The 27,536-nt window shown below is 40.2% G+C and overlaps 1 protein-coding gene across 1 annotated transcript in view; it reads right to left on the bottom strand.

Annotated features, from left to right (window-relative positions):
• Positions 1-1,482: 1,482 nt before the first annotated feature.
• BLMH (bleomycin hydrolase) overlaps positions 1,483-27,536 on the bottom strand; it is a 42,701-nt gene continuing 16,647 nt past the window's right edge. Inside the window, exons 7-12 of the mRNA XM_075196879.1 lie at positions 20,884-21,039; positions 19,157-19,315; positions 18,204-18,271; positions 16,464-16,581; positions 12,689-12,758; positions 1,483-3,320 (exon numbers count right to left, since the gene is read on the bottom strand). Coding sequence (XP_075052980.1) covers positions 3,172-3,320; positions 12,689-12,758; positions 16,464-16,581; positions 18,204-18,271; positions 19,157-19,315; positions 20,884-21,039 — 720 coding nt within the window. The 3' untranslated portion in view covers positions 1,483-3,171. The remainder of the gene's footprint in view (positions 3,321-12,688; positions 12,759-16,463; positions 16,582-18,203; positions 18,272-19,156; positions 19,316-20,883; positions 21,040-27,536) is intronic.

The following is a 27,536-nucleotide window of genomic DNA, read 5'->3' as shown; positions in this document are numbered from 1 at the left end:
AGGCGTTGACTCAAAAAAGCAGGACACATATTCTGGATGTCTGGCCATTAGTTATGGGAACAGTAGTTCTTGATTGCTTGGGCGATGAGTTAGAGGCCTGAGACATGGAGGTATATTTACTAAAATGCCGGTTTGAAAAAGTGGAGATGTTGCCTAAAGCAACCAATCAGATTCTAGTTATCATTTATTTAGTGCATTCTACAAAATGACAGCTAGAATCTGATTGGTTGCAACATCTCAACTTTTTCAAACCCGCAGTTTAGTAAATATACCCCATGGTTTGTTGGATAACTAAGGAGCAACAGTAGTGTGTGCTGCTTTGGGTAGGGGCTTTTCTCATGTCATATCTTAACAGTAGAAGTGGATTTGCAACAAGAAAGGCAAGGGAAGACTGTAAGACTATTCAATAACTGGATATTCAGGAACACAACCAGAAGTATATTAGAGTAAACACTACTGTTGCCTTTAAAATATGCATTACAAATAAAGTAGACTAAAAAGTACAAACAATGAGCTTAAAGGGGCATACGCACAATAGGGGTTTATTCATGCAGCTAAGTGAAAGTAAGAAAATTCAGAGGTAGACACAGTAAATTCAGAGTTATCCAAGAAGTGCACAAACCAGTTCTATCACAGCAACCATGGAACAAAAGAAAATATACCAGTTTATTATGCCGAATAGTGATAACCAAATACAGTGGTTTAACACAGTGTTGGCTAACCTGTGACACTCCAGGTGTTGTGAAACTACAAGTCCCAGCATGCTTTGCCAATATATAGCAGCTTAGGAAGGATATGTTGAGACTTGTAGTTTCACAACACCTGGAGTGTCACAGGTTAGCCAACACTGGTTTAACACATCAGAAGTAGGAGGAACACAGGCACATGTAACACTGTGAGAGAAATAAAGCTGCTTTCAATAGCTAATAGGACAGCAGGAAAACTGTTCATATACAAGTGTAGATTAAACATTTAATAAAATGAAATTATTGTACATACATCCCTTTATCATAAAAACATATCCAAAATGAATCAGCTGTATGCTTGCTGTTAGGAATGGTCATCACCCAAGTCTTCTGGCACGTCCCGTCATACTAAGTGGAGTCACAATAGATCTAAATATGTATCCATTCCAATGTAGTTACTGTTGGTGATAAGTTAGGACCATCCCAATAGCAGAAGCAACCTTAGAAGTAGTGTTTAGTTTATGCGAACCAAATTATGCAACAAACAGCTTATAATATGGCCAATGTCAACAATCTGGATTGAGCTGTGTGAAAAGCTATTTGTGCTACTCAGTTCAAACCTGTTTCTGATAGAGGACTGCGGACATCTGGCACACATCAGTGCCACATAGCACATTAAGTAGAGAGAAACCAAGCTGCTCAGTCCACCCTTGTGCATTGTTCTTACTTAGCGGATAAATGCCAAAATAAGATGGGGGTTGTTAACAATGAGTGAATGCATACAAAGAACAACATATTGGCTGGTAAGAGGTTATTTTTTTTATTAAAAATTTCAAAGCACCATCTAAAATCAGATAAAATAATTAAAAACAGGAAACTAGAATAAAATCATAAAAATGAATCACAAATGCTTCAGGGCTCCTATTTGCCTGTCTGAAATCACTCACTGATGCCTCCAATCCATTCAAACTAAAAATACAGCTCTGTACACATAGTGTAATGAGACATAAAAGCTGTCTGATGTAGTTGGAGAAGGCATTGCCAGGACCTCACAGGGATGCAGAGTTCCGTAATCGGTGACAGACATCATCAACTTGGCATTTTATAAACTGACATTCTCCCTACTATAAAGAGTTATCTCAAGTCCTACTGGAGGTCTCAGACTAGTATAAAAGCATCAAGGGCACAGATCAACATTTCTTTTCCAAATGACATATCCCAGTGGATTTTCTTCATATATATATTTTTTTTTTTACTAAAAAAGTTAACCAACTAGGGGTTATACTTCATGAAAAAAAGAACAGCAGTACATTAACACTGATGAAGCTGCCTGACTAGGAAAATAAAATGCTACATTGAAAACATAGAATAAAATGATTACACAAGACAACAATTCATTACAAGGGCACTTGCCTGCCTACAGATGGTCAGGGAGTACTTCACTCCGTGGTTCTCTATTGGCTAAGCCACAGCACCCGTTCCACCCAATCAGGTGAATCCACAGCATACATGGGCTGTATATCATATCACTCACTCACATATTATCTTTGAGTAGTCAAGTGCAATTTAGATCAATGAAAGTACATTTCTGATTGGCTCCTATACACTTCAATGCAATATCTCAACAGTTTTTACTTACTACTGAATCTTCAATTGTCTTCTAAAGACTAGGGACCTGATTAATTAAGGATCTTAAATGAAGAAGTTTCTTATTTAACTATCCTGTACAAAACAATGTTACAATGCAAGGGGTGCAAATTAGTATTCTGTTTTGCACACAAGTTAAATACAGACTGTTTTTTTCATGTAGCACACAAATATCAACTTTAAATTTCAGTGTACAAATAAGCTATCAAGTATTTGTGTGTTACATGAAAAAACAGTCAGTATTTAACATATGTGCAAAACAGAAAACTAATTTGCACACCTTGCACTGTAACATGGTTTTGTACAGGAGAGTTAAATAAGAAACTTCTTAATTTAAGATCCTTAATGAATCAGGCTCTGGGATTGTATGAATTTAGAGAGGTGTATATACCTCAGAGTAGCAGTAAGTTTGCAACTCTGTACCGTTCTGTGATATTTGTAGAAAGGAATTGGGAGTCCCATTATCTCTGGTGCCCAACCACATCTAAATCATTGTCAATATGTAGATTCTGCCACCATAATAGGCAGAGGTTATAGATTTGAATATAGCTCCAATCTTTCATTCTATTGTACAAAGGAAGGAAGATTAATGCAACAGTTAGAGAATCTGATAAAATAATAAAAATGTGTGATGAGCTGGATGAAGAGATGCTCTTCCTGAGTGGTGGGTTTGAGGTACAGCAGACCCCTGGGGTTCAATGTCCATCTCTTTTTCATGGGAAAACATGCAGTGTTTGGTTGAGTGTAGTTTCCAGTGCCACACCAAGACAGGGAGAAGGACATTTGTAGTCTTGATGGTGAAAAGAGGACAGTAGGAACGTATGGAATTATTTCTTCCCTAAGCCAATGAGCCCATTGGGTCCCAGGCTGGTAGTACCACAGGGTCCTGCTTTAGTACCTCCATAACTTCCTCAGGAACATACTTCTTGTCCACAACTACTTCGTAGACATACTCAGAGAACCAGTCATCGGTCATGATAAGATAACCTGGGCAGGAGCAAAAACATTACCATTAGTCAAATGCCACCTAGGCATGCACTTTTATCATTCACCCCAATGTCTAACGTTTATATCATCATCCTGTAATGTTACACAAATGTTATGCTATGTATGCCATAGATCATGCATGCACAGCTTGGCAATATAACTTTTAAAAAACGAAACAAAACACGGGCATAAGAGCAATAAACAGCCTAGCACACTTAATTAGGAGCCCATCTGTAGCACTGGGGCCTGGATCTTGTTATAAAAATGTACTTAACATTGTAGTACTGGCAGAGAACGCCTTACTCAAACACACAGTGAGCTTAGAGAGATCTAAGCATGCTTTAACTTACAGGCTTGGCAGAGGCAGAAAGACTTAACATAATGTCTCTTAAATTAGAGAGAAGAAAAACATGCACGGCTCTTTAAGCTGTCACAATCAAAGGGGATAAGTTCTGCAGATAGGCAGAATGCTGGCTATTGTGCTATGTTGCTTTCTTGTACTATAACATTTCCTTTCCAAATCCCACCCGAATTCCTGCCTGTTACAAGTATCCTGAGAACAATATGTTGGTAATAATGGGCAGCATTTTCCTATGTAATAAAATGTGACACTGACAGCACAAATCATTGACAGAGAATACAGCCATTTCCTAACCATCCTTTAATTACAAAGAATATCGACCTTCACAGGATCCTTGCATTATACAAGCATCCTACGGCCAGGATTACCTACAGCTCAGTTTAAAACAAATCTCTGTTAATGCACCTGAACTGTGCTGCTAAAGCAGTAATACCAGTTGTCTCCTTCCCCTCCAACCTTTAAAGAATGGTGTTCTAGGCTGGATTATTACATGGACATGGACGATCTTCTACTATCTTCGGCTGACAAATCTGTGGATTTCTGCGGTATTTGGTGCCGCTGGTTGGCATTTAAGGACACTACGCAGTATACACCCAAATGTCTGTAATGGCCTCCATGCAGACTTGAAATAATGACCAAGTTTTATTTTGTTCTCTAATTTCCCCCTTGGCTGTTTTAATCCAAGTCTGAGCCATTTATACCCTTTCACCCATTGCCCTTTCCTTCCTCTCCCTCCCTCATTGTAGTGTTTTGTTTGCTCATAGTAGTTTATTTGTTTTTACTCTATTCGGTGTGTATGTTTTACGGAACCTACCACAGTTAAATTTAGTGATCCACTCCGCCTGGAGGTGAGACCCAGATCAGTCTCCATAAATGGGGAATACTACTTGTAAAGATCTTAGTATTTGTTGTATTTTTCTGTATTGTTATGTTGAGGTCTTGTGATATCTCAGGTGCTCCTGCTCTTTGTTTTTATTCAAAACTCAAATAAAGCAATATTATGTAAAAGAAAGTATATCAACTTGTGACCCAAAGCCCCCCCACAACCGGCTTGTAGTACCAGATTTGCTTAATCTTAAAGTTATTTCTCTCTTTACTTTTTTCCTGCATTCTCCCAGTGACTGCAGTATGCAGATGAAAAGTGAGACAGAAAAAAATATTTGCAACACATTAAAAAATGTGGAGCCACAGCATAGATGCCACTTTGTAGATATATGTACCCGTTACCATAGCAAGGGGTAGAGATCTGCAGGCCAAGATGGTGGAGTATGTAAAATGTTACAAGGGAGAAGCTGGATGGACTGTGGCACTCTTTACTGTATGATAATAGAGTTTAGATATTTAAAGGAGATTAAACGGTGTGGAAAATGCTCATTTACAGGCGTGTTCCCTGTTAAAGGGTTGAGAAGGGGCATCCAGTGGAATGTTGTAGAGAAATCATAGGACAAAAGGAGTTTGAATTTGAAAAAATGATATCCACGGCGCCCAGACTTTATTAAATGAATTAGAAGTATTATGCAATATGCATGTCACAAACTCAATTTTGTATGAGTGCCAAACCCTATTAATAATTGTCTGCATAGTAGGCGCAGTGAGTTGTTTCCAATTAGTGACAATTTGACATAATGCAGCAGAAACTATGTGACAAAACCTTTTCCAATTGGGACACCTTTGATACCTCTAGACACTCTTTATAAAGGAAAGAGCAATGTAATAAAAACATTCACCCTACATGATAGAAACACATAAAATAAAGACAGTTCCAATATCGCTTCACTCTCATGACTAATGTAAGATATAAATGCAGCTAAATCAAGAAGTATTTATAGTAGTTTAAATTACTGATTACTATAGCGGTCGCTGTTATCAGTGCAGCATAGAACTATGCAAATGAGGAGGACGACACATTCAGAACACATTTTAGAAGTGTGATAATAAAGATTGCAACTTTCTTTGAGGTAGATTCTAGAAATGGAATGACAATGGTTATTTTGTGTTATTAAGACAGGCATGTCGTACTTTCTTTCACTGGCCTCACACACAGAGCCTTAGTTTTACCTATGGCAGAAAGAAGTGTCTGCAAATAGTAAAATGTCTGTACTGTTAATAAAGACAACGAAAAAAGTTCATCTATGCACAGGATTGATTTGAGTTAAAGTCACTTGCTTGTGGGAGGATATTTCTGTTAAACACACCATGATTGTTTTATATGGTTTGAAATTACCCACTTATCCATGTTGTATGACTTAAAAGAAAAAAATCAAACAAACCTATTTTCAGGATACAGGGGCATATTCATGGCAAGTTTCGCCAGTGATGATTTCGCCATGTCTTTGCAGAGGACACCTATTTAACTAGACTTGTACTGCACGTATACCTATTCTGCGCTGGCTAAATGTTATATACATATATATACCCCCAGTGAGGTGGTAACTTATCTCTTACAGCTCCGGGCCAGTTTTGCTCCAGCTGCCTCAGTGATTTTTTAGCATTAAATTGTGATGATAAGTGATTGTTTATTACCTACGCTAATCAGACAGAATAAGAGGGGATAGACCAGTCGCTGTAAGAGGACAAGCTGGAAGACACTACACAGAATGCAATCAGTGAGCCTTTTGAGCCAAAGCAACTGGGATGTTGGACAATTTAGTAACAGGTTCTCTGGCTCACATACAAACAAGTGCTGCCATTCTAGCGCAGACAAGCTCTTAAATATAACAGCTCTCTGCTGTTTTACTAAGTAAGAACTGTAAGTGTATTGTTGTTATTCTACAAATGCACTAATTTAGTCATTTGGTTTATAGTTAGTGGCTATCACGGTTACCATTATTGTTCATAAGAAAGTCTATTTTAAGAAGGGATTTCCTCTAACCCTTTTATCATTGTTTAGGGAAGGGTGCTAAACTGCGGTCTCACCAACCAAGCAAAGTTTCCGTTACCTGATAGCCTCCTGTTTCCAGGTTTTTCCCTCAACCCCAAATTGGAATTAATAGGAAGTTGTCTCGATTCTCCATTGTCAATCTGCTAACTATGTCCTCCCAGCTTGATTAATAGCAAGCATATGCAGATAGTGTAACTTGTGATAAATGGGAGAAAACTACCACTGCTAGATTAGGTCCAAGCTGCATCAGGGACTGGCTTCCCAATTTCTAATTCAGAACTCAGTCCACACGTTCACCGTGAAATACCAGCAGTGACAAGTTGCAGTAGTGCAACACCAGAGTATGAGACAGTATGACACACTACACAACAACTAGAAAAGATAGAACAAAGATAGCTATACACACGCACAGATCTGATCATCCACATTGATAGTTCTTTTTCAATCTAACTGATACTTATCTAATAACAAGCTTTAAAAAAAAAAAAAGGAGGTCGCTCGTCCAGCACTCCAAATTTCGCATGATCTAGGCTTCATGTGTAGCATAAAATATGTTACTTTAGAAACAATTGTCAATGCTGCTCTTCCTTGAAATCGTTATATACAATTATTTATTCTTGACAGAGATCACAGGTCAGAAAAAAGATGACAAACTAAGCAAAGTCTGTGTATGTACAGAGTTTAGTAATCATACATGACTCTTGAAGCCGTGGTCTGTGATTTATGTGTATACATCACACCACAGGGCAGCGATAAGCAACCTGATACACTTCAGAGATTGCATGGATGACCCGCTAGCCTTCAGAAGGGACACACATTGCCCTTCATCTCAGTAATACGTTAAAACAATACATTTAATAAAATAAAGACAACTATTTGTAATAACATATCAGCAGGCATTTTAAACAAGTGTCACCAGCTATAACAAACACATCGGACAATAAAGCAGGAAGGAGCTGGGGGCCGCAGGTGAACGGTCTGAGGGCCGCATATTCCAAGTCGATTAGCATTAAATTAAATAAAGGGCAATTAATAAAGAAGTGGGACAGTTAGGCTTAAATTATCATGGTATAACCCCCCTGCCCTACACCCATCAAAATATCAATTAAAGTAATAGGCTGGATTATAGAGAGGCTCCTCTTAATATACTGTATTAATCTTCATAGCTGCAATCAATACATAGAATGTTTTGGCAAGCCTACAAAGAAAAATGTAGTTGTAAATAGGAGTACTAAATAATCAGCTATGGAATCTCTTTCTCTAATCTCCGTGGCGCTTTGCAGAGGCTCATTCCAGACAATCCATGTTAGAGCTCTAGAACTTCTGCTAATTAATAAATCCGTTTGTGATTGCAGGGATTTTAGGTATTAGCATTGATTAAATGTTATCCTGGCAATGATGTATAAATGTACAGGCAGATTCAATTTACCCCGCCCCCACACACAAACACATAAACGTTCTATCCTGCTATCCATCACACACCCAGCAACATACTGTTATCTATGCTTTTAAAAAATAGGGCTATGTGACCACGCTTGCTGTACCAGTTATCTGAAATGCCAAAGTCATTATGTTACATAGTCATATACATTTACATAGGGGGGGTGGATGAAATCAAATATTTTTCATTCTATGTTTAAATAATTTAAATGGAAAACACTTGTAATGTTTCTTTCTTCTTGTGGGAAACACACAACCATGAGCTGTAAAATAATTAGTCTGCGCACGTGCTGCAGCAGTGAATGTGAAGTACAGCAGTTGACCTGCATATGTGCCGGCAGCGCATGATCGATTTCAATGTGTGCCGATTTAAAACACAATGTACATACCTGTTCAGGTATGATGACATCATCACACCTGCCTGACATATAGTGTGTCCACATGTGCATACGTGGGGGCAAAGGATGCTGGGATTGCAGCCCAGACCTACAAATATTTTTCCCTTACTCTTTTCCAATTCCTCCTCTTGCCTTCTAAGTTTTTCAGTATGATATACAGGAAATAATGATATGTGGGACCCAGAGTATACGGGACCGTACTGTATATGGGACCAGAAGCATATGGGAAGAACGATATATGAGACAGTACAGTATATGGGACCGTACGACATTTGGGACCAAGGGTACATGGGACAGTACGGTCGGTATATGGGACCAGGAGTATATGGGACAGTACAGTAAAGCGCTACAGAATGTGTTGGCGCTATATAAATAAACGTTGATTATGATATATGAGACAAGGAGTATATGGGACAGTACAATATATGGGAGCAGGACTATATGGGACTGTATGGTATATGAGCCCAGGACTATATGGGACTGTACAATATATGGGCAAAGGAGCATATGGGACAGAACAATATATGGGACAGTGCGTTATATGGGACAGAACAAAATATGGGACAGAACAAAATATGGGACAGTATGGTATATGGGACCAGGAGTATTTGGTACAGTATGATATATGAGACCAGGAGTATTTGGGACACTACAATATATGGAACCAAGAGTATTTGGGAGAGTATCTAATATATATAAGCCTAGCGGCGTGTGTTAGTGTGTGTGTGTGGAAAAACTATTTTCTCAGAAAGGGCTCATACAATTGACCTGAAATTTGGTATACTGACATTATTTGACCAAAAAATTATAATAGTGAAGTCAGTTAACTTCGATCATCCCCCCTTCCCCCCGTGGGAGGGGTAGTAAAGGCTAAATTTACCAGTTGAGGGCTCAAACTCTTGACCGTGTGGGTATTTATTTACCAGAGCCTGTGTTTGGTCATGGACAATTGTATGTCACATTTTCACGAGTTCGGAGAAGCAGTGATGTGAAAGTGCAGGTTATAATTACTGCCCTTCAAGGAAGACTGATTAATCACAGCGATAAGGTGTTTAGCAGAAACTTTGTGTATCGAGAGATTTTAGAACAGTAAGACGATGGAGATTAAGGATATGAAGATGAAGGTGATGGAGAAGAATGAGGAGGTGGTGACATGTGGACAAAACCACGTTAAAAAAGGGCGCTTACGTCGGGAAGTAACGCTCTTCCCCTGAGGAGGCCTGGCCTAGCCCCAAATGCATGACAAGAACCTTTTTAACACCTTAAGTAGCTTGATTTGACTAGAATGCATGAGTATCATGCACGGGTTAACTTGTAATTATATATGGGACACTGACATATTGGAACAAAGAGCAGTAATATTATGGGACAAGGAGTATAATGGGTTAATGATAATATATCTTAGGGAAAGAACTATGAATTAACATTGGGAATGATAATGGCTCTATAGTGGATAAGAATTCTACGGGAAGAAATGTAATGGAACCTGGGATACACGTGTACACACATAGACCAGAAGTACTTATACACATTTAGAGAACAGGAAATTTATTCAGAGTAATGTAAACTTCATAATGTATAGTATCATCTATGCTAGTTTATATATGTGTAAAATTGTTATTAATTATGATTTTAATGAGAACATATGTCATCTTAAATGAAGCTCAATATCTATGTACAATATTTCATCATATACATATCATTTACCCTGTTATGTGTTATGTGTATCTGAGTGCATGTACTTATCTATTCATACTGTGTAAATGTATAGCAGAATCTGGGTGTAAGTGGCTTAAAGGAAATTATATGTACTATGTATACGATTGTCAGTCCCTCGTCTAGGAAATATGCTATTGTATGCCTGTGACTAGTATAAAGTGATACATATGTCTAACACAAAAAATTAATCCAGAGCAGGTAAAGACCCGTATTTCTATGTAAACTGCCTTTGGGATTGATCAATAAATATTATATTATCTTACCTTATTATCTTAGTGTACTGTATTGTTATACAAGGAGTTATATGTACTGTTTATATGATTTTAACGTTATCTGATACGAGTTATTTCATGATAACTAACAGAAAGGAATAATGAATAGTTTGTCTCTACTTATAATACATTGTGGTTAAGCCGATGATAGATTTGTGTTCACATAGCAATGGACATGTACAATCATAGCCAAAAGTTTTGAGAATGACACAAACATCATTTTTCACCAATTCTGCTGACTTAGTTTTTATGATTGCAATTTGCATATACTCCAGAATGTCATGAAGAGTGATCAGATGAATTGCAATTAATTTCAAAGACCCTCTTTGCCATGACAGTGAACTTTATCCCAAAAACATTTCCACTGCATTTCAGACCTGCCACAAAAAAAAACAGCTGACATCAAGTCAGTGATTCTCTCGTTAACACAGGTGAGAGTGTTGATGAGGACAAGGCTGGAGATCACTCTGTCATGCTGATTGAGTTAGAATAACAGACTGGAAGCTTTAAAAGGAGGGTGGTGCTTGAAATCATTGTTCTTCCTCTGTTAACCATGGTTAACTGCAAGGAAACACATGCAGTCATCATTACTTTGCACAAAAAGGGCTTCACAGACAAGGATATTGCTGCTAGTAAGATTGCACCTTAATCAACCATTTATTGGATCATCCAGAACTTCAAGAAGAGAGATTCAATAGTTGTGAAGAAAGCTTCAGGGCACCCAAGAATGTCCAGCAAGTGCCAGGACCGTCTCCTAAAGTTGATTCAGCTGCGGGATCGGGGCACCACCGTGCAGACCTTGCTCAGGAATGGCAGCAAGCAGGTGTGAGTGCATCTGCAGTGAGGTGAAGACTTTTGGAGGATAGCCTGGTGTCAAGAAGGCCAGCAAAGAAGCCACTTCTCTCCAGGAAAAACATCAGGGACAGACTGATATTCTGCAAAAAGTACAGGTAATGGACTGCTGAGGACTGCGGTAAAGTCATTTTCTCTGAAGAATCACCTTTCAGATTGTTTGGGGCATCTGGAAAAACGCTTGTCCAGAGAAGGAAAGGTAAGCGCTACCATCAGTTCTGTGTCATGCCAACAGTAAAGCATCATGAGACCATTCATATGTGGGGTTGCTTCTCAGCCAAGGAAGTGGGCTCACTCACAATTTTGCCTAAGAACACAGCCATGAATAAAGAATGATACAAAAACATCCTCCAAGAGCAACTTCTCCCAACTATCCAAGAACAGTTTGGTGACGAACAATGCCTTTCCCAGCATGATGGAGCACCTTGCCATAAGGCAAAAGTGATAACCAAGTGGCTCGGGGATCAAAATATCAAAATTTTTAGTCCATGCCCAGAAAACTCCCCAGATCTTAATCCCATTGAGAACTTGTGGCCAATCCTCAAGAGGCGGGTGGACAAACAAAAACCCACAAATTCTGACAAACTCCAAGCATTGATTAGGCAAGAATGGGCGGCCATCAGTCAGTATGTGGCCCAGAAGTTGATAGACAACATGCCAGGGTGAATCACTGAGGTCTTCGTAAAGAAGGGTCAACACTACAAATATAGACTCTTTGCATAAACTTAATGTAATTGTCAATAAAAGCCTTTGACACTTATGAAATGCTTGTAATTTTACTTCAGTATACCATAGCAACATGTGACAAAAAGGTCTAAAAACACTGAAGCAGCAAACTCTGTGAAAACCAATACTTGTGTCATTGGCAAAACTTTTGGCCATGACAATGGGTCACTTGACAGATTTGTCAAGAGGGGTGTGATATCTGGGTGGTTTTCCCTGTCAATAAAGGAAGCAGCATGAGTAGCTCTCACGGACTTCTAGATGGAACACATTAGCGTAACAGTGGGAGCTCCCTGCCTATGGTTGTCATGGTATAAGACTAACAACTAGGAAGGTCGCATAGAAAGATGTCTCTTAAAACATCTGTAATGGCTGTATTATCCAACATGATTCAAAATCATGGAAAATGTGCAACTTACACATTATACCCCAATAATTAATATGCATATAAATGATATGTGCTGCGTTCCCTGTAGTCAAATGTAATCTGTAAAATGAGATTATGGTAGTCCCCATTCTGTAACTGAGCCGACTCCTATCTTTGACCGAACAAATATTGTAAGCTCATTTTCCTGAGTTAATAACATGTCACTGAATCTCCCCCCATATTTCTGTCATTGTGTGCCCAATGTCTGTTATTGCAGAAGTTGTGTAACTACGTTCTCGAGTAACATGGTAAAACCTACAGAATATGAGAGCTTGGATGTCAGGAATGACCTTACCTTTATTTCCACGATCATCTCCCCAGGAGTTTTCTACTCTCCATTTCTCATATTCTTCTACTTGGCCATCCTGAGATAGAGATACATAATAGGTAATCATTAGAACAAGGTTCTGGTGTAGCAATGACATGAGTCAGTGTGTGTCATGTTGTTCCTGCATCTTACCCTGCCACTGTACAGTGTATATGTTTTACTTTATCTCGCACTGCTTCCTAACTACTGATCATGTGTTTCATAATATAAATAACTACACCAAGGTTTCAAAAGGCAAAATACACACTATATTAGGCTAGGGTTATCGTTCCCTAAAACATATGGACACAATTAACTGTAGACATTATCCATCCCTCAAAATTGGCAAATATACTCATCTGGAACTTCCTAGACTGCAGCTTGCACACAGAGCATTAATCTAATTAAAGAAATCCACCAGGAATTAGCTTTTCACAGGATCCCCCCTTCCGTTAAAACTGAGGCCCCATATATTGGACGTACATGGTTTGGGAGATATTCACTAACTGCTACATTAGAGGAGCTCTCACGTAAACATATCTGAATGCTGTGTGTTCATTGTAGCTGAACATTTAACTCCAGGGAGGGAGAAGGGAACCTGCAGGAAATTCAATATAGGCAACATCTCTGATAAGAATGAAAGCAGGACAGTCTTCCTTAGATAGAGGCAGGAAAATGCCCCCACCTCCCAAACACGTCCCCCAAAAAACATCAATAAGCTACAGATAACAGCAATATAATTAGATCATATAATATTGTGGGCCCGATTCATAAAGGTAAGTAAAGCATGGCAAAACCATGTTGCAATACAAGGGGTGCAAATTAGTTTATTATTTTGCACATAAGTTAAATACCATCTTTTTTTCATCTAGCACACAAATACTTGATAGCTTTATTTTTACACTGACATTTAAAGCTGATCTAAGACATGCCCTACCCCAACTATAAATCTGTCATCACGTTTTAAATTTACCTCCCATCCAGTACAACATGGTTTTGCCAAGTTGCAAAGTTACTCACTTCTTTGCTTTACTTTCCTTAATGACTCAGGCCCTGTATGCATACACACTATATAATTACATCCCACATCCGCTATAGTGAGAGCAACTTGCGTTTTAGTTGCAATGTTATTTGACTTCAATGCTTCAGTGCTAGTGTTCATAAGACCAAGGTTTAATAAGTTTTGTGGGGGTTTTTTCCCACTTAGGGGCATATTCAATTCTGACCCGATCCGCGGTAACGCGGAAAATGCGCAGTACTGCCGGTAATACGGTACCGCAATACCGCAGATTTTCGTTCGCAGCCCGTAATCTACATTATTGCGGTACCGCGGATTAGGTTCGCGGCCGTTCCAGCGCGATCCCGCGAATTGGGATCGGAATTGAATATGCCCCTTAGTGTCCAAAATACCAAAATGATGTTTACAGACTGACCAAATGCAATCATCTGCTTTACATTGTGAAACCATTCATGGCATGTGTGAGGGGCTTCAAAGGGGTCTATTTTCGGAGAAGGACAAGTACTCAGGAAGAACGTGCCCCCGTCAGACAGGGGCAGCAGCTAATCCTCGGCCTTTGATGCTATTAGGTGAAATTCTGGAGAGTGAACAAGGCAGAGTCACAAAATAATCCCATACCACCAGCATGAACTAGTTTTTAATATGGCTCATGCAGCTGTGGATTTAATACTGCTTAGTCCTTTACTATCCCTAAACAGACAACACAAGTTCCCAGCAAAGTTTTCTTTCTTTTTTTTTCTAGTGCATTTTTGTTAGATAATCCAGATAAGGAAAATACCACATTCTATAACCAGCAGGGGGAATAAAAACAGGCCAGGAGGTCCGTACAAAACGGTTCTTAATGAAACCACTCCCAGGGTCTTGGCGTCATCCAGCCATCATTAGGTCAGAATTTTGTAATAACGGTTGGAGGTCTCATTGTCCTCTCTCCCCCAATAAATGTAAGAGAGGATAGTGCGTCCCGCACATAGCTCCCTGGGGCGGGGGAGGTGCATAGGAGGTACATGCTTAACAACAAGAGCTGCTTACATCTTCTATAGCAAAACAATAAAATAAAGGAGGTTGAAGAAGTATTGCCTTGCTAGATGGATGTACTATTTAGCCACTGTTACATACTGACAGCAGAAATGCTGCAGATATAGGTTCTATATCAATCAGTAACAATGGCAATTATATATTATATATTTATTGTGACACAGGCAGACTTCAGGTGATGCACACATGAACGCTTTCTAGCTTTTTACTTTGCTTTTAATGTTAGGATGGTATAGTAAATTGACGGCATAGCCTTCCACACTCTTTCTTATGACCCGAACGCTAGACAGACATAGCCAGAGACTCACTAACCACCGGCCGCTATCTGGCATCGGTCACAACTAAGCAATGAAACTGACAGGTTTATAAAGTTGATACTCCTCCCACAGCCCTAATTTGATGGACAGATGACACTCCCACCTTGCCTTTAAAAGGGAATTCAATGAAGGTGCGCTGTTTTGATTGCAGACACACCCTATCAAGCTGCTGCTTGCCGTTTACTATTATTTTGTCACACGTGTCCTCAACCTGTATCTCCTTAACTTAGCCAAATTACTTTAGAAATGTGTACCCCTATCCTTTCACTCATGCTCACATAGCTATAAAAAAGTATGACCCGTTTAAATATGATTTAAAATGGGTTGTGAGACGAATACGACACTGAGGCCTTTATTTTTTTTTGTTTAACAATCACTGTATTGCTACAAGTTTGTGTGGTTCTTTGGGTGTGGATAATTGAAACAAAGTGTCCAGTCAGAGGTTGGTTGGTTATTGTTAAGTGCCTATAATGCAAAACTGGTAAATGAAACATTCTAAAAAACAAGTGAATGATTTTCACCTAATAACAAGAATATCCAACCACTCATAAACCAATTTTCTACATATGAGATGCAGCTAAAATGGGAATTTGCAAGTCCATGTATGCTAGCAAAAGTAATGTGTGGCTTCCTGTCAGGAGATTAAGACCTGTTCTCTACTTCCGGCCTAAGCATCCACTAAAGACAAATATGATGCGCAATTAATTATCCAAGCTAGATACAGGACTGCACGGATCACAAGAAGAGTATTCTTTTCTGGGAAATAATGGGAAAACCACCTATAGATCTCTGGAAGCCGAGAAGCGGCAAGGTTGTGCTCTGCTCAGGGCCGTCTTTCCACTGGGCACGATGGGCAGGTGCCCGGGGGGCTACCTTTTGCAGTCACGTGGTCAGGTTGCAATATGGCTCCCTCCCTGTTCCCCTCCTCAGTGCTGCACTCGACATTTTCATTGAGAAACGCAGCATGGAGGAGCTACGGCGCGAGAAGCAACGGAGAAGCAAGCGACAAGAAGGGATTAAAAGAAGCAGAAGACACAGAATAAGAAAAAAGAAGAGAAAAAGGGGGTGCAATTGGGGAACAGGGTGATTGAAAGGTAAGTGAAGGGGGGGATCTGACTTTTTAGTTGCTGTACTTCAAGAGTCACTGAGCGAGTACATTAAAAAAAAAGTGAAATCTATACATTATATATATATATATATATATATATATATATGGGCCCCAATGAACTGCTTTGCCCAGGGGCCCATAGTGTTATTAAGATGGCCCTGGTTCTGCTGGTAAGGGTGATGGACAGAACATAAGTACATCTATGGTGGTCAGAGGTCTTGTGTGATCTAGGTGGTTGATGATATAATAATGAATGATGCAGTACAAGGGGGCCTCATACTTTACCTTCTCTGTGACGGCTGTCAGAGCCATGGCATGTGTCATTAGCGAGTCTCCAAAAAGGAGTCTCTCTGCCTTGTTCAGGTTCTTGACGGACAAGCCAAACACCAGCTCATGATCAAATCTGGAAATGCGTAAACAAAACAGAAGCAATTCTGAGAAAGCAAAATTACACACAAATTAAATCAGGCTCACAGTCCAGTCACAACATTTTACTACTGTAAGTGTCTTATCCCCGGGAGCCAGGCACCTTGGGAAACATACTATGCACATCTAAATAAATAAACCCAAACCAGCAGCCCTGCAAGATCCATGACCTACATTTACGTCAACTTGCACCGGCAACCCATATTGAAAACTGGTTTTGTCAGCTGCATAACGAACAGGAAGCCCCTTGTACTGCTGTGCAGCTGAGCAGAGGCCATATTTCTGAAGGAGAATAGAGAACTACTGATCACCTCCAATAATATACAGACACCAAGAAAATCATTATAATCCACACTGCAGTAAGAAAAAATAATAAGTGGTGCACAGCTCTAACACCTTCTAGTTCCCATTCCTTTCACCATCTCAGCTGGCAGTTCTTCTGTGCACAAGAATGTCTAACTGCCTGCCTAATATGTGCTGCTCATCCGCAATCTGAGCCTAGCTTTGTGCACAAACCTGAACATTTGCATAGGTCACATCAGTTGAACCTATCAAGACTTTAGGACAACCTGTTTCATCAAGATAAACGTTTAGATATGGGACTACCTTTGTAGAGATTTTCCTGTTGATGCTAACAAAACAACTAGTTATAGCCGTCTAATTATCCACACCATAACACTGGAAAACGCTCACTGATTAATATGATTTTTGAGCAGAAGAAATATTTGTCTTATCTGTTTTAGGATTAGTATGTATATATAATAATATATATATATGTCCCAAACTAGCACTTCCCAGATCTGTCACTTTTGCATCCTCTAACAATGTGTGAACTAGGCATGGTCCATCAAAGTGGAATTGAAAACAATCTAAAACATGTATATAAAAATATAGAAGACAGCCTTTGACAGTAATAAATGTGTATTTTACACTTCCCGACTGGATCTGTTATGATATGCACTATCGTCTCTCATGGTGGCCCATAATGTGCTGTATATATTGAGAGAAAAAGGAAGTATGTGACAGAGATGCTTTGCTCACATTGTCTATTGTGATATGTAAATTGTGCATGAAGGGGAAGAAGCAAAAAACAATTTCATTTAACAATGGGTTTTTTTTTTGCAAATGTTTGACAAGAGCCTCACATTATAATTCTGTGCTGTCAGGGGAACCCTGCTCCTTCCACTATCTAACTCTCAGTCTGTGACTCCATACATAACAATGCGCCTATCACATGCAGCCCTGTCCTCACTAACATAATCACACAAGTAGACAGGTCACTGCCTCCCACACAATCAGCACACTTATCTCTTGCTGTTGTGAACATTCAGATGATCTGATTGGCCACAAGCTGTTCTTTCCCCATTTTTAAACAGAATGATGAGCAGAAGGTACAGATATATTAAGTAATTTCAAATGTGAATTACGCGTTACACTGTGGAACAGACCTTATTTCATTTCAATCTAACTGACACATTCATGTTTGAGAGTCTGGTTGATAACTTTAACAGCACATTTCACAAGAGGTGCATACTAACTTTATACATTCATATCTTCAAGAGAACAGAAGTGCAAAGTTTCCAGTTTCATCCAACTTACATATTCATGTCATTGATTCCTAATTTTCCATGAAAATGTTTCCCAACATCACATCCAAACCACACTGCCTGTTGGAAAATAATATTATTAAAACAAAGGGCTGCACAGGCAAGTATAAATAGAAAACAAAATATAATACAAAAATAATAAAGTGGAAAGACCCGGCTAACTAGAAATACACACACACTTACGAACCAAGTCCATTAGAACAAAGCAGGCAGTCCCTACTAAAATGTATAGTACATTGGTTGTTTAATTTTACCATTTGCCATACATGACCATTTTGTTTACTATTACATAAAAAAAAAATCTACCTATATGTCATTTAATCCAGAAATTACTTTTAGTATTTTTTTTAGTTCCTTGCTGGCAACCGTATGCAAATAAGGGGTAAACAAGTTAAACTGCATTCCAGTACCTTTCTACCACTGTAGTTTTATTTGGTTACATGCTGGGATAATACTTCCCATCTTAGAGGATAAGGGGACTGTTTTACTTTAGGATTAACTGTAACAAATATTACCTGTATCCTATAACTATTGATTAGATGCACAATATAATTATCTCTATCCAAATTGTACCTATCGGTGTAAATTCATGATCTTCAAATTGCTGGACTGAACATTGCATATCTAATGCTCACCCAAAAAACGGCCCACGAAAGATGGACGTATCCTTTAAGTAACCCTGAGTGAGATCATATCCACTAAAGGGGATATGTACATACCCCCAGCCTAACTGCATTATTGATTGCAATTGGCTGTGAAACATGACAGCAGCATGGCGTTCCTGGTTAACCTGGGTGTCACATGACTGGATGTAAGCCAATCACATTACTCCTCTTTGGCCAGATACCCCTGGCTGCTGCCCTGTTCATATGTATCCATCCTATTTAAAAAATCAAACCCCAGATGATTTATTTAGGATTAGTAAGTGCTACCTATGGTACCTACCTCTCCTTCCTTTATGGAGGCAGCTGCCAGCTTTTTTAAGATTTCAACAGGTTGGTTATTATACAATGTCTTCCTGCCATCCACCATGTTCCCCAGGAACTGCACAGTGTACAGTTTACCAAACTTGTTTTGTGGCCGGGGATCATTCACAAAACAGATCTGCAATGAGAAAGAAGCTCTTGTGAGGACCAGAGATAAAGACTAATTATATCATTAACATTGTTATTAAGAATAATATTTGTATTATAATGTACAAAAAAAAAGCCAAAACATTTTCAAATCCCTATAAAAAAAAAATCTATTGTGTCAGTGTCTTGCTGTCCGTGATTTGTGGAATTATTTGGAAATAGGAGACTATTTAAGTTTACATTGCAGTCCTCCAATTTGTAGTGCTTACTTAGCAACCAAATTATCCACAGTTATTCTGTATATCTACAGTATATGTGCTGTGGACCACTGAATTTCATATGAAACGCGGCTGTATATTCCGTGACAAATCCATCAACCCTGTATGTGTGTCCGAGTGATGGCTTCATGAGATATACTGGTAAACAAACAGCTCAATGGGAAGTGGATGGGTGGGAGAGCTGTTTTCTTAATCTCAGAGCCAGGAAGAACTGATTACACAAAGCCAAGCCAGAGCTGGATGTACTGTAGTCAGGATGCCGTTTTCTCTGCTCACTCCAGAAAGCGCAGTATCAGCATTAACAGAGTAGTAACAAAACATAAAGGAAACCTATCAAATAACATATTTGTAGCAGATTACATCAAATTAAATAATAAAAAAATCTGCAATTCATTGATAAATTATTCTTCTATAACCCATAGGTGTTACTACTGATGTCTGTGTCAAAAAAATTCTTTACGTAGGGCAATATACTAAAGGAGGAATATTCAGAACAACACACCAAATATAATAATGACTATGAAGGTTTTTGTAGTAAAATTAAATGCAATGTTCTATTTGAATCACATCTTAAAAAATATATTTTGAAACGTTTTCTGTTTGTTTTACATTACACTTGAGGTAGTTTACTGATCTTTTTGCAGAAGTGTTCTTTATTTCCTATAACCCAAATGAAAAATCATATTTCTGTATAACAATGATATCGATTCCTAATAGACACTGTACTTAGTTTTAGTATTTAGTCTTCAATTATCTACTTAAGCTAGTACATTCTCTTAGCATCCATCTGTTTTACAAACAGCCAGGTCTGCCCATGTGCAGCTGAGTATAACCAACCACAAATCAAGCATGGTCTGCTCCAGTTTAGCTTGGTTGCATTCTACGGTACGTGTGTTGGAAAACTATGTAGTCTCATCTGATCTGTCAATACCCTGATTAAAGCCAGCCTTCGGCAAGTCATTGGATAAATGTCAAGTCTGACCACCTACACGTCTTCCAGCCTCACTGGGGCCTATTGAATGACACAAACCAATGGCAGTCCTCTTCCAACCCCATTTACCAACATGTCTAATAATGATCAGACTGACTTCTATTAGCTTATTATTGGCCTTCGGTTAATTTTGTGACTACACATAATGTGATATTAGGCTTACGGTATTATATGTGTGGTTAGCTTTAGTCCAATATGGTGATTTTTGAAAAAACAATATCTGAGTGATCGCTATTGGCTAATGCACGTGCTATTTTGACCATGGTAATAATAAACTCGAACGTGTGTTTATGAATGTATAGCACACATTGTTTCACTAGAAGAGCTCACTTTTTCTTCCACATCGTAAATGGGTTTAACATGTTCCTTGTAAAAGTCCTGGGGCGTCATGGGTCCAATCTTGTGATAAGTCTTCTCCTTGTCTCTGAATTCCCAGGTGATAGTTTCTGGAGGGCTCCCAATACAGATACTAGCCACCCGATATACCTGAAAAATACAAAGGAAAGTAAGAATAGGGATCGTAGAAACTACAAAGCTAAAATACAAAAACTTATAGCGTATAATATATATATATATATATATATATATATATATATATATATATATATATATATATATCTATAATATAAATGTCTAGTGGCGTGTGTTAGTCTGTCTGTGTGTGGAAAAAATAAAACCAAGCTGCAGCGCCACCTGCATATACAGTATACAGTATACACTGACCTACTAAATTCTTAGTGTGTGTGGAAAAAAAAATTCAGAAAGGGCTGAAATTTGGTATACTAAGATGTTTTTAATTTGTTAATTTAATTTGTTAAAAGTGTTTATAAAGATTTTTTAAAAAAATATATATATTTCTTGAAGGAGAAGTGACAGTTGGGAGTGGTTGGTGGTTGCCGGAGGTGACAGTGGGGAGTGGTTGGTGGTTGAGGCCTGGGCTATGGCCCAAATGCATGACAAGAACCTTTTTAACACCTTAAGTAGCTTGATTTGACTAGAATGCATGAGTATCATGCACGGGTTAACTTGTATATATATATATATATATATATATATATATATATATATATATATATATATATATATATAGTGTCTTCAAAGGGGGGACCTCGATGACGAGAGTCACAAAGTTGGCCAGTGTGACAGTGTCCTGAGGTCTGTTGCTGGAGCTCCATACAGAGGTCTCCATTTAGAAATAGGAGCAGAGGACACAAAACAAGAAAAAGAAAAAAGAGCACATTTGCTCCGGATAAACTATGTTGCAGTTCATGGGGTGGAAATGCATTTATATTTTTCCATGAAGGAAAAATACTGTATGTATTTGCATATAGCACACAAATACTGGACAGCTTTATTTTTACATGGCAAGTTAGAGTTGAGCCAAGACACGCCTCCACCGAACTCTAAATCTGTCGACACCTTCCTCAGCAGCGCATCGTGGTTATGCTAAGGTGAAAAAACAGATTTTTACTCATTGCAAAATCGATTTCTCCAATTCGATTGGGGGACACTGCATAACATTGGGGTATAGTAGTGGGTCTAGGAGTTTTGGCACTTATCAACTTGTTCGATCTTCACTCTCCTCCCCTACTATGCCCCTCCTTTCCTGTAGCTTCCTCAGTTTTGACTAACCAAGCGTGAGAGGAAAGGGAGACACCCGTAGGGCTTAAACATTTAAAACAATTAAATTTCACACATAGAACTATATACAGAGCAAGGGATGGTGCGCAGTGTCCCCCAATGGAGTCAGAGAAATTGATTTTACAGGTGAGTAAAAATCTGCTTTTCTCTTTCCTACCATTGGGGGACACTGCGAGACATTGGGGATATATCAAAGCTTCCTCTAAGAGAGGGATTGCTCTGGAACGGCTGCGCGCAGAATCCTGCGGCCAAAGCTTGCATCGGCCAATGCGAAGCCCTGCAATCTATAGAATCTAGTGAAGGTGTGGACGGATGACCATGTCGCTGCCTTGCACAACTGTTCTGCTGACGCCCCGCGTCGCGACGCCCAAGAGGCGTCTACCGCCCTAGTAGAATGCGCTCTTAAATTGGCCGGGACAGGCTGCGAGGCCCGTACATATGACCACCGAATGGTGGAGGTAAGCCAGCGGGCAATCGACTGTTTCAACACTGGCCACCCCAGTTTATGCGCTTCATAGAGGACAAAGAGAACCCTGGTTTTCCTAATGGAGGCCGTGCGATCCACGTAACACTGTAAGGCTCGGACTACATCCAATAAATGTAAGAATTCCTCTGCAGAGGACTGGGCGGGGCGAAAGGCCAGTACCACAATTTACTGATTTAAGTGGAATCTGGATACTACCTTTGGAAAGAATGAAGGCTTGGTACGAAGTACTGCTCTGTCTGCATGGAAGATTAGGTAAAGGGGGATCACAGCAAAGTGCTCCCAGTTCCGACACTCTACGAGCTGAAGCTATAGCTAACAGGAACAAAATCTTCCAAGTAAGATAACGTAAGTCCACTGAATCTAAGGGTTCAAACGGAGGCCTGGTAAGTGCACCGAGCACTAAATTGAGGTCCCAGAAGGAGGGTTGCACATGGAGAAGCCCCTTAAGAAAAGTCTGAACGTCTCTACAAGCTGCTAATTTTCGCTGAAATTACACGAAAAGCGCAGAAACCTGGACTTTAAGAGATCCTAGGCGTAGTCCTTACTCTAGACCGGCCTGTAAAAAGGCCAACAGGCGGGGAAGTCTAAATCTAGATGTGTGGAATCCCTTGGACTCACACCACTGTATGTATGTATGCCCTCCAAACTATATGATATATGGCAGATGACAATATCTTTCTCGCCCTGATAAGGGTTGTAATAACTTCCTGTGGGAACCCCCTTGCCCCAAGAATTAGGGTCTCAACAGCCATGCCTTCAAAGCTAGCCGATCTAAAGTATGGCAAAGAAGCGGACCCTGAACTAGAAGATCTGGTCACATTGGTAACCGGAAGGGAGGGGCTGCTGCCAGTCCCAGTAGGTCTGAAAATCAAGCTCTGCGAGGCCAATGGGGGGGGGGCTATTAGAATTGCGGGGACCCGCTCTCTTTTTAGCTTCTTTAGCACCCGTGCCAGCATGGGAATCGGAGGGAACAGGCACACCATCCGAAATTGCCATGGAACTGTCATGGCATCTGTGAACCTCGCTTGCGGGTCCCGCGCCTTTGACCCATATAGGGGGACCTGATGGTTTAGTCTGGACGCCATTAGGTCGATCACTGGCGTGCCCCAGCGATCCACCAGGAGGGCGAATACCTGTCTGTTTAGAGACCATTCGCCTGGGTGGAATGTTTGTCTGCTGAGAAAATCGGCCTCCCAAATTTTCTACTCCTGGGATGTAAATGGCCGATATCCTGGGGACATGCTGCTCCACCCATGTCATTATTTGTGCCGTTTCTCGCATGGCTGCTGCACAGAGTGTGCCTCCCTGGTGATTTATGTAGGCCACTGTCGTGGTGTTGTCCGATTAAACCTGTAGAGGCTTTCCTGCTAGGAATCTTTGAGCTCTCGTTAGCGATATGTATACTGCTCTGAGCGCCAGGATGTTTATCGGGAGTGAAGCCTCCTGGGGGGACCAGAGACCCTGAAGCCTCAGGGGTCCTGTTACGCCCCCCCCTGACAGACTTGCTTTCGTTGTGACCAAGGTCCATGACCATGTTCGAAGAGACTGTCCTCTTTCCAGGTTGTGTCTGGATACCCACCACGCTAGGGAGACCCTCGTGTGTATGAACAGGCGGATGATCTGCCTGTCCAAATGATTCTGGGAACCTGACCACTTCTAATGAATCTCCCTCTGAAGCAGGCGTGAATGGAATTGCGTGAAGGGGACTGCCTCATACACCATTGTCTCCAGGAGCTTCATGTAACTGAGACACACATTTTTCCTTGCTAGGAAGGATTTTTTGTTTTTGCTGCGAAGCGAGAGGACTTGTCCTCTGGTAGATACACTCTTTGGGTCTGTGTGTTGAATATGAGACCCAAGAAACGCATTTGCTGCGCTGGAATTAGTGATGACTTGGGCACATTCAGCACCCAGCCGTGAGCTTCTAGAAACTGCATTGAAATCTCTATGTATCGAGTTAGGATCGATGCAGATGGAGCCTTGAAGAGAAGGTCGTCCAGATTGGGAATCATTGTTATTCCCTTCTGACGTAGGAGCCCCGCCATGATCGCCATGATCTTGGTGAATACTCGGGGTGCGGTTGCTAGGCTGAAGGGGAGGGTCCTGAATTGAAAATGGGAACCCCCCACCGCACTTGGGCAAAAGTCCAAAAGGACCAGAACCTACCCTGTCGAGGCCTATTGGTTACGGTGGGAAGGGAGGTGCTTTTGCCTCCTGTGGCTACCTGTATAACCTTTTCCAGCTCTGAGCCGAACAGACTAACCCCGTCAAAAGGTAAGCCCTCTAATGCTCTTTTGGAATCGGCATCAGCTGTCCACGAACGTAACCATAGGCTATGACGGACTGCAATAATGAGTGCCGAAGGCATTGACAGACAAGGCGTCCGTGACTACTTGTCCTACATACTCTGAAGTCTCTTGTATGTGCTCTGCTAAAGTGAGAAGCTCCATACGAGGACTGTTGTCCTGTAATCCCCTCACTAACTTGAAGAGAGTGAAGATCAAACAAGTTGATAAGTGCCAAAACTCCTAGACACACTACTATACCCAAATGTCTCGCAGTGTCCCCCAATGGTAGGAAAGAGAAATTTTATCTTTTTTTTTTGCTTTGCTCCAAACTCTAAATTACGCTCAGAATGACATAATTTTATGATCACCATAAATTGAAAATATTAATTTTAGAAATGGGCATGAAAGAAAATATTCGGCATACAAAAGACCCTGAGAGTAATTAAAATTTCTGTAGAACAGACTGCAGAGAATTTATATCATGATACTGAGGAATTTCTGGAACAATATTAAAGCTCCACAAAACAGGATGCTGAAGTTCTGAGATTACAGCACATAAATATTGTCTTAACAAGGGCACATTAGAATATATGGAACATACTGGAAGAATGACAAATGGGCTTTATAAACACAGCTCTAACTGCAAGATTGAAGATGAAATTTCTAAAACCGATGATAGACAGGCAGCACTTTTCCAACTGGAGAGAGACGTGTGCGTACATCACATACATCCATGGAGAAAGGATACGCCTTATTGTACTATATACTTCTAATGAGCCACTTCAGTCAAAGTGGTGTCTGATCCAGGACTGTGAAAAATAATTATCATGTCCTTATAAGTGTATTATACAAGAAAAGCAAGCTTTTGGGCCAAGTAGTCTATATTGTAATGCAGTAGATGCTTTCAGTCTCTGGTCGGTACATAGTGATGAAGTCGTCCCCTCCCCTGCGGTCCAGCAGAAACGGTGGTATTCTTATGGTCCCAGAGGATGTATTATAGAGCAGGCTGCCTTTGTGCCATTGCTAAGCTGGCTCCCGGCTCTGTTTGAGCTTAGATGTTACATCAAGCCCCTCTGAATGTATATTCACATGTATTACACTTTTTACATTTTTAAATGGGTGGAGGACCCGTTTCAACGCATCAAGTGACACAACAAAGTTTACAAAAGCTTATATTTCAGTGGCAGGGAATGGGTATTAAGACCATTTAATGTCGGTGGGACTCAATCAGGGTGCTCATTGGGATTAAGTGACCAAACTGCAGCTAATCAAACGACACTGAAAACAGAGACCTGAAGAATTAGAGGAGGAGTATCTTCCAAACTGCAGTTCTGGAGGAGGAGCCCTGCATTTCTTTTGTTTTTAAACTATAAATACTAAACAAATATAATTATGACTGGAAAACTCATTTCAGAAACCCATAGCCCCCTGACTGCAAACTTTGGTCATAAGTGTTGTTGCTCACTACCAGGGCCACCTTAACTACTTTATGGGCCCCCGGGCAATGGCGTGTACCGGGCCCCTAAAAAAAAAAAAAAAAAAAAAATATATATATATATTATATATATATATATATATATATATATATATATATATATATATATATATATATATATATGGGCCCCCTTAACTTACCTTAAGTCCGATCCTCTTCTTTTTTCCGCGCCGCTGAGTCTCTTCTGCCCTCTTCCGTGCTGTGGTTACAGTGAATGCTGGGCGTGACATCACGCCCAGCATTCACTGCGAGCACAGCACAGAAGAGGGGACCAGGGAGGGAGCCGGATCGCTGCTGACGTGACCACAAGGTAAGTATTTTAATTTTTATTTTTTTTCAGGATTTTTTTTTTACAGAGCTGCGTCGGACGGGCCCCCCTTGCCTGCAGGGCCCCCGGGCTCCTGCCCGTCGTGCCCAATGGAAGAGACGGCCCTGCTCACTACGTCTTCCATAATGCTCAACCAATTGATGATTATAGGTGTTCTACAGCAGCTGGATTGCCCAAGGTTTCCCATAAGAGAGCTATGAAGAGACATTCAGACATGATGGGCATTGCTATATACTAATTATTAAACCACATAGACAGGTTGGACAACATAGATTAGTGTTACTTATATATTATATTCTAAACTTGTTCTGTTTTTCCAGTTGCTACAAAACACTTTATGTGTCTATTTTTAGCTATGAGCATAGTTGCCAATTCTGCTTATGACAAGCGGAATTGGGCTTGTTTTATTTGTAAGTTGCAAGTTTTTTCTGCTTGCCGCGGGTTGCGGATTTTTGGGCTTTACAAGCTCGGGCACTTTTTTTTTTTTTTTTAAATAAAATAAAGCTTTATTGCCTTCTGTGTAAGAATGCTTCAGTGTTGGATGCTGCTGTTCTCTTCTTAAGTGGGCGTGACCTCAGCTGCTGGCAGGTGTGTTATCAGGAGCTCTCAGGCGCTGAATGATTAGGAAGCAGTAGAACTGGGAAGAGGTGAGAGAAGCCCGGGGATTTAAGAACACGTGAAATCTGGATCTCCTGGTGTGGTTTAGTGGGGAGCCTGTGCAGGAATGCACGGGGTGGGTATAGC

This window comes from Mixophyes fleayi, chromosome 2, assembly GCF_038048845.1.
Source record: "Mixophyes fleayi isolate aMixFle1 chromosome 2, aMixFle1.hap1, whole genome shotgun sequence".
In the NCBI taxonomy this organism is placed as follows: Eukaryota; Metazoa; Chordata; class Amphibia; order Anura; family Limnodynastidae; genus Mixophyes; species Mixophyes fleayi.
Note: the sequence above shows the minus strand (reverse complement) of the source record. Positions and strands in the feature narration are given on the sequence as shown.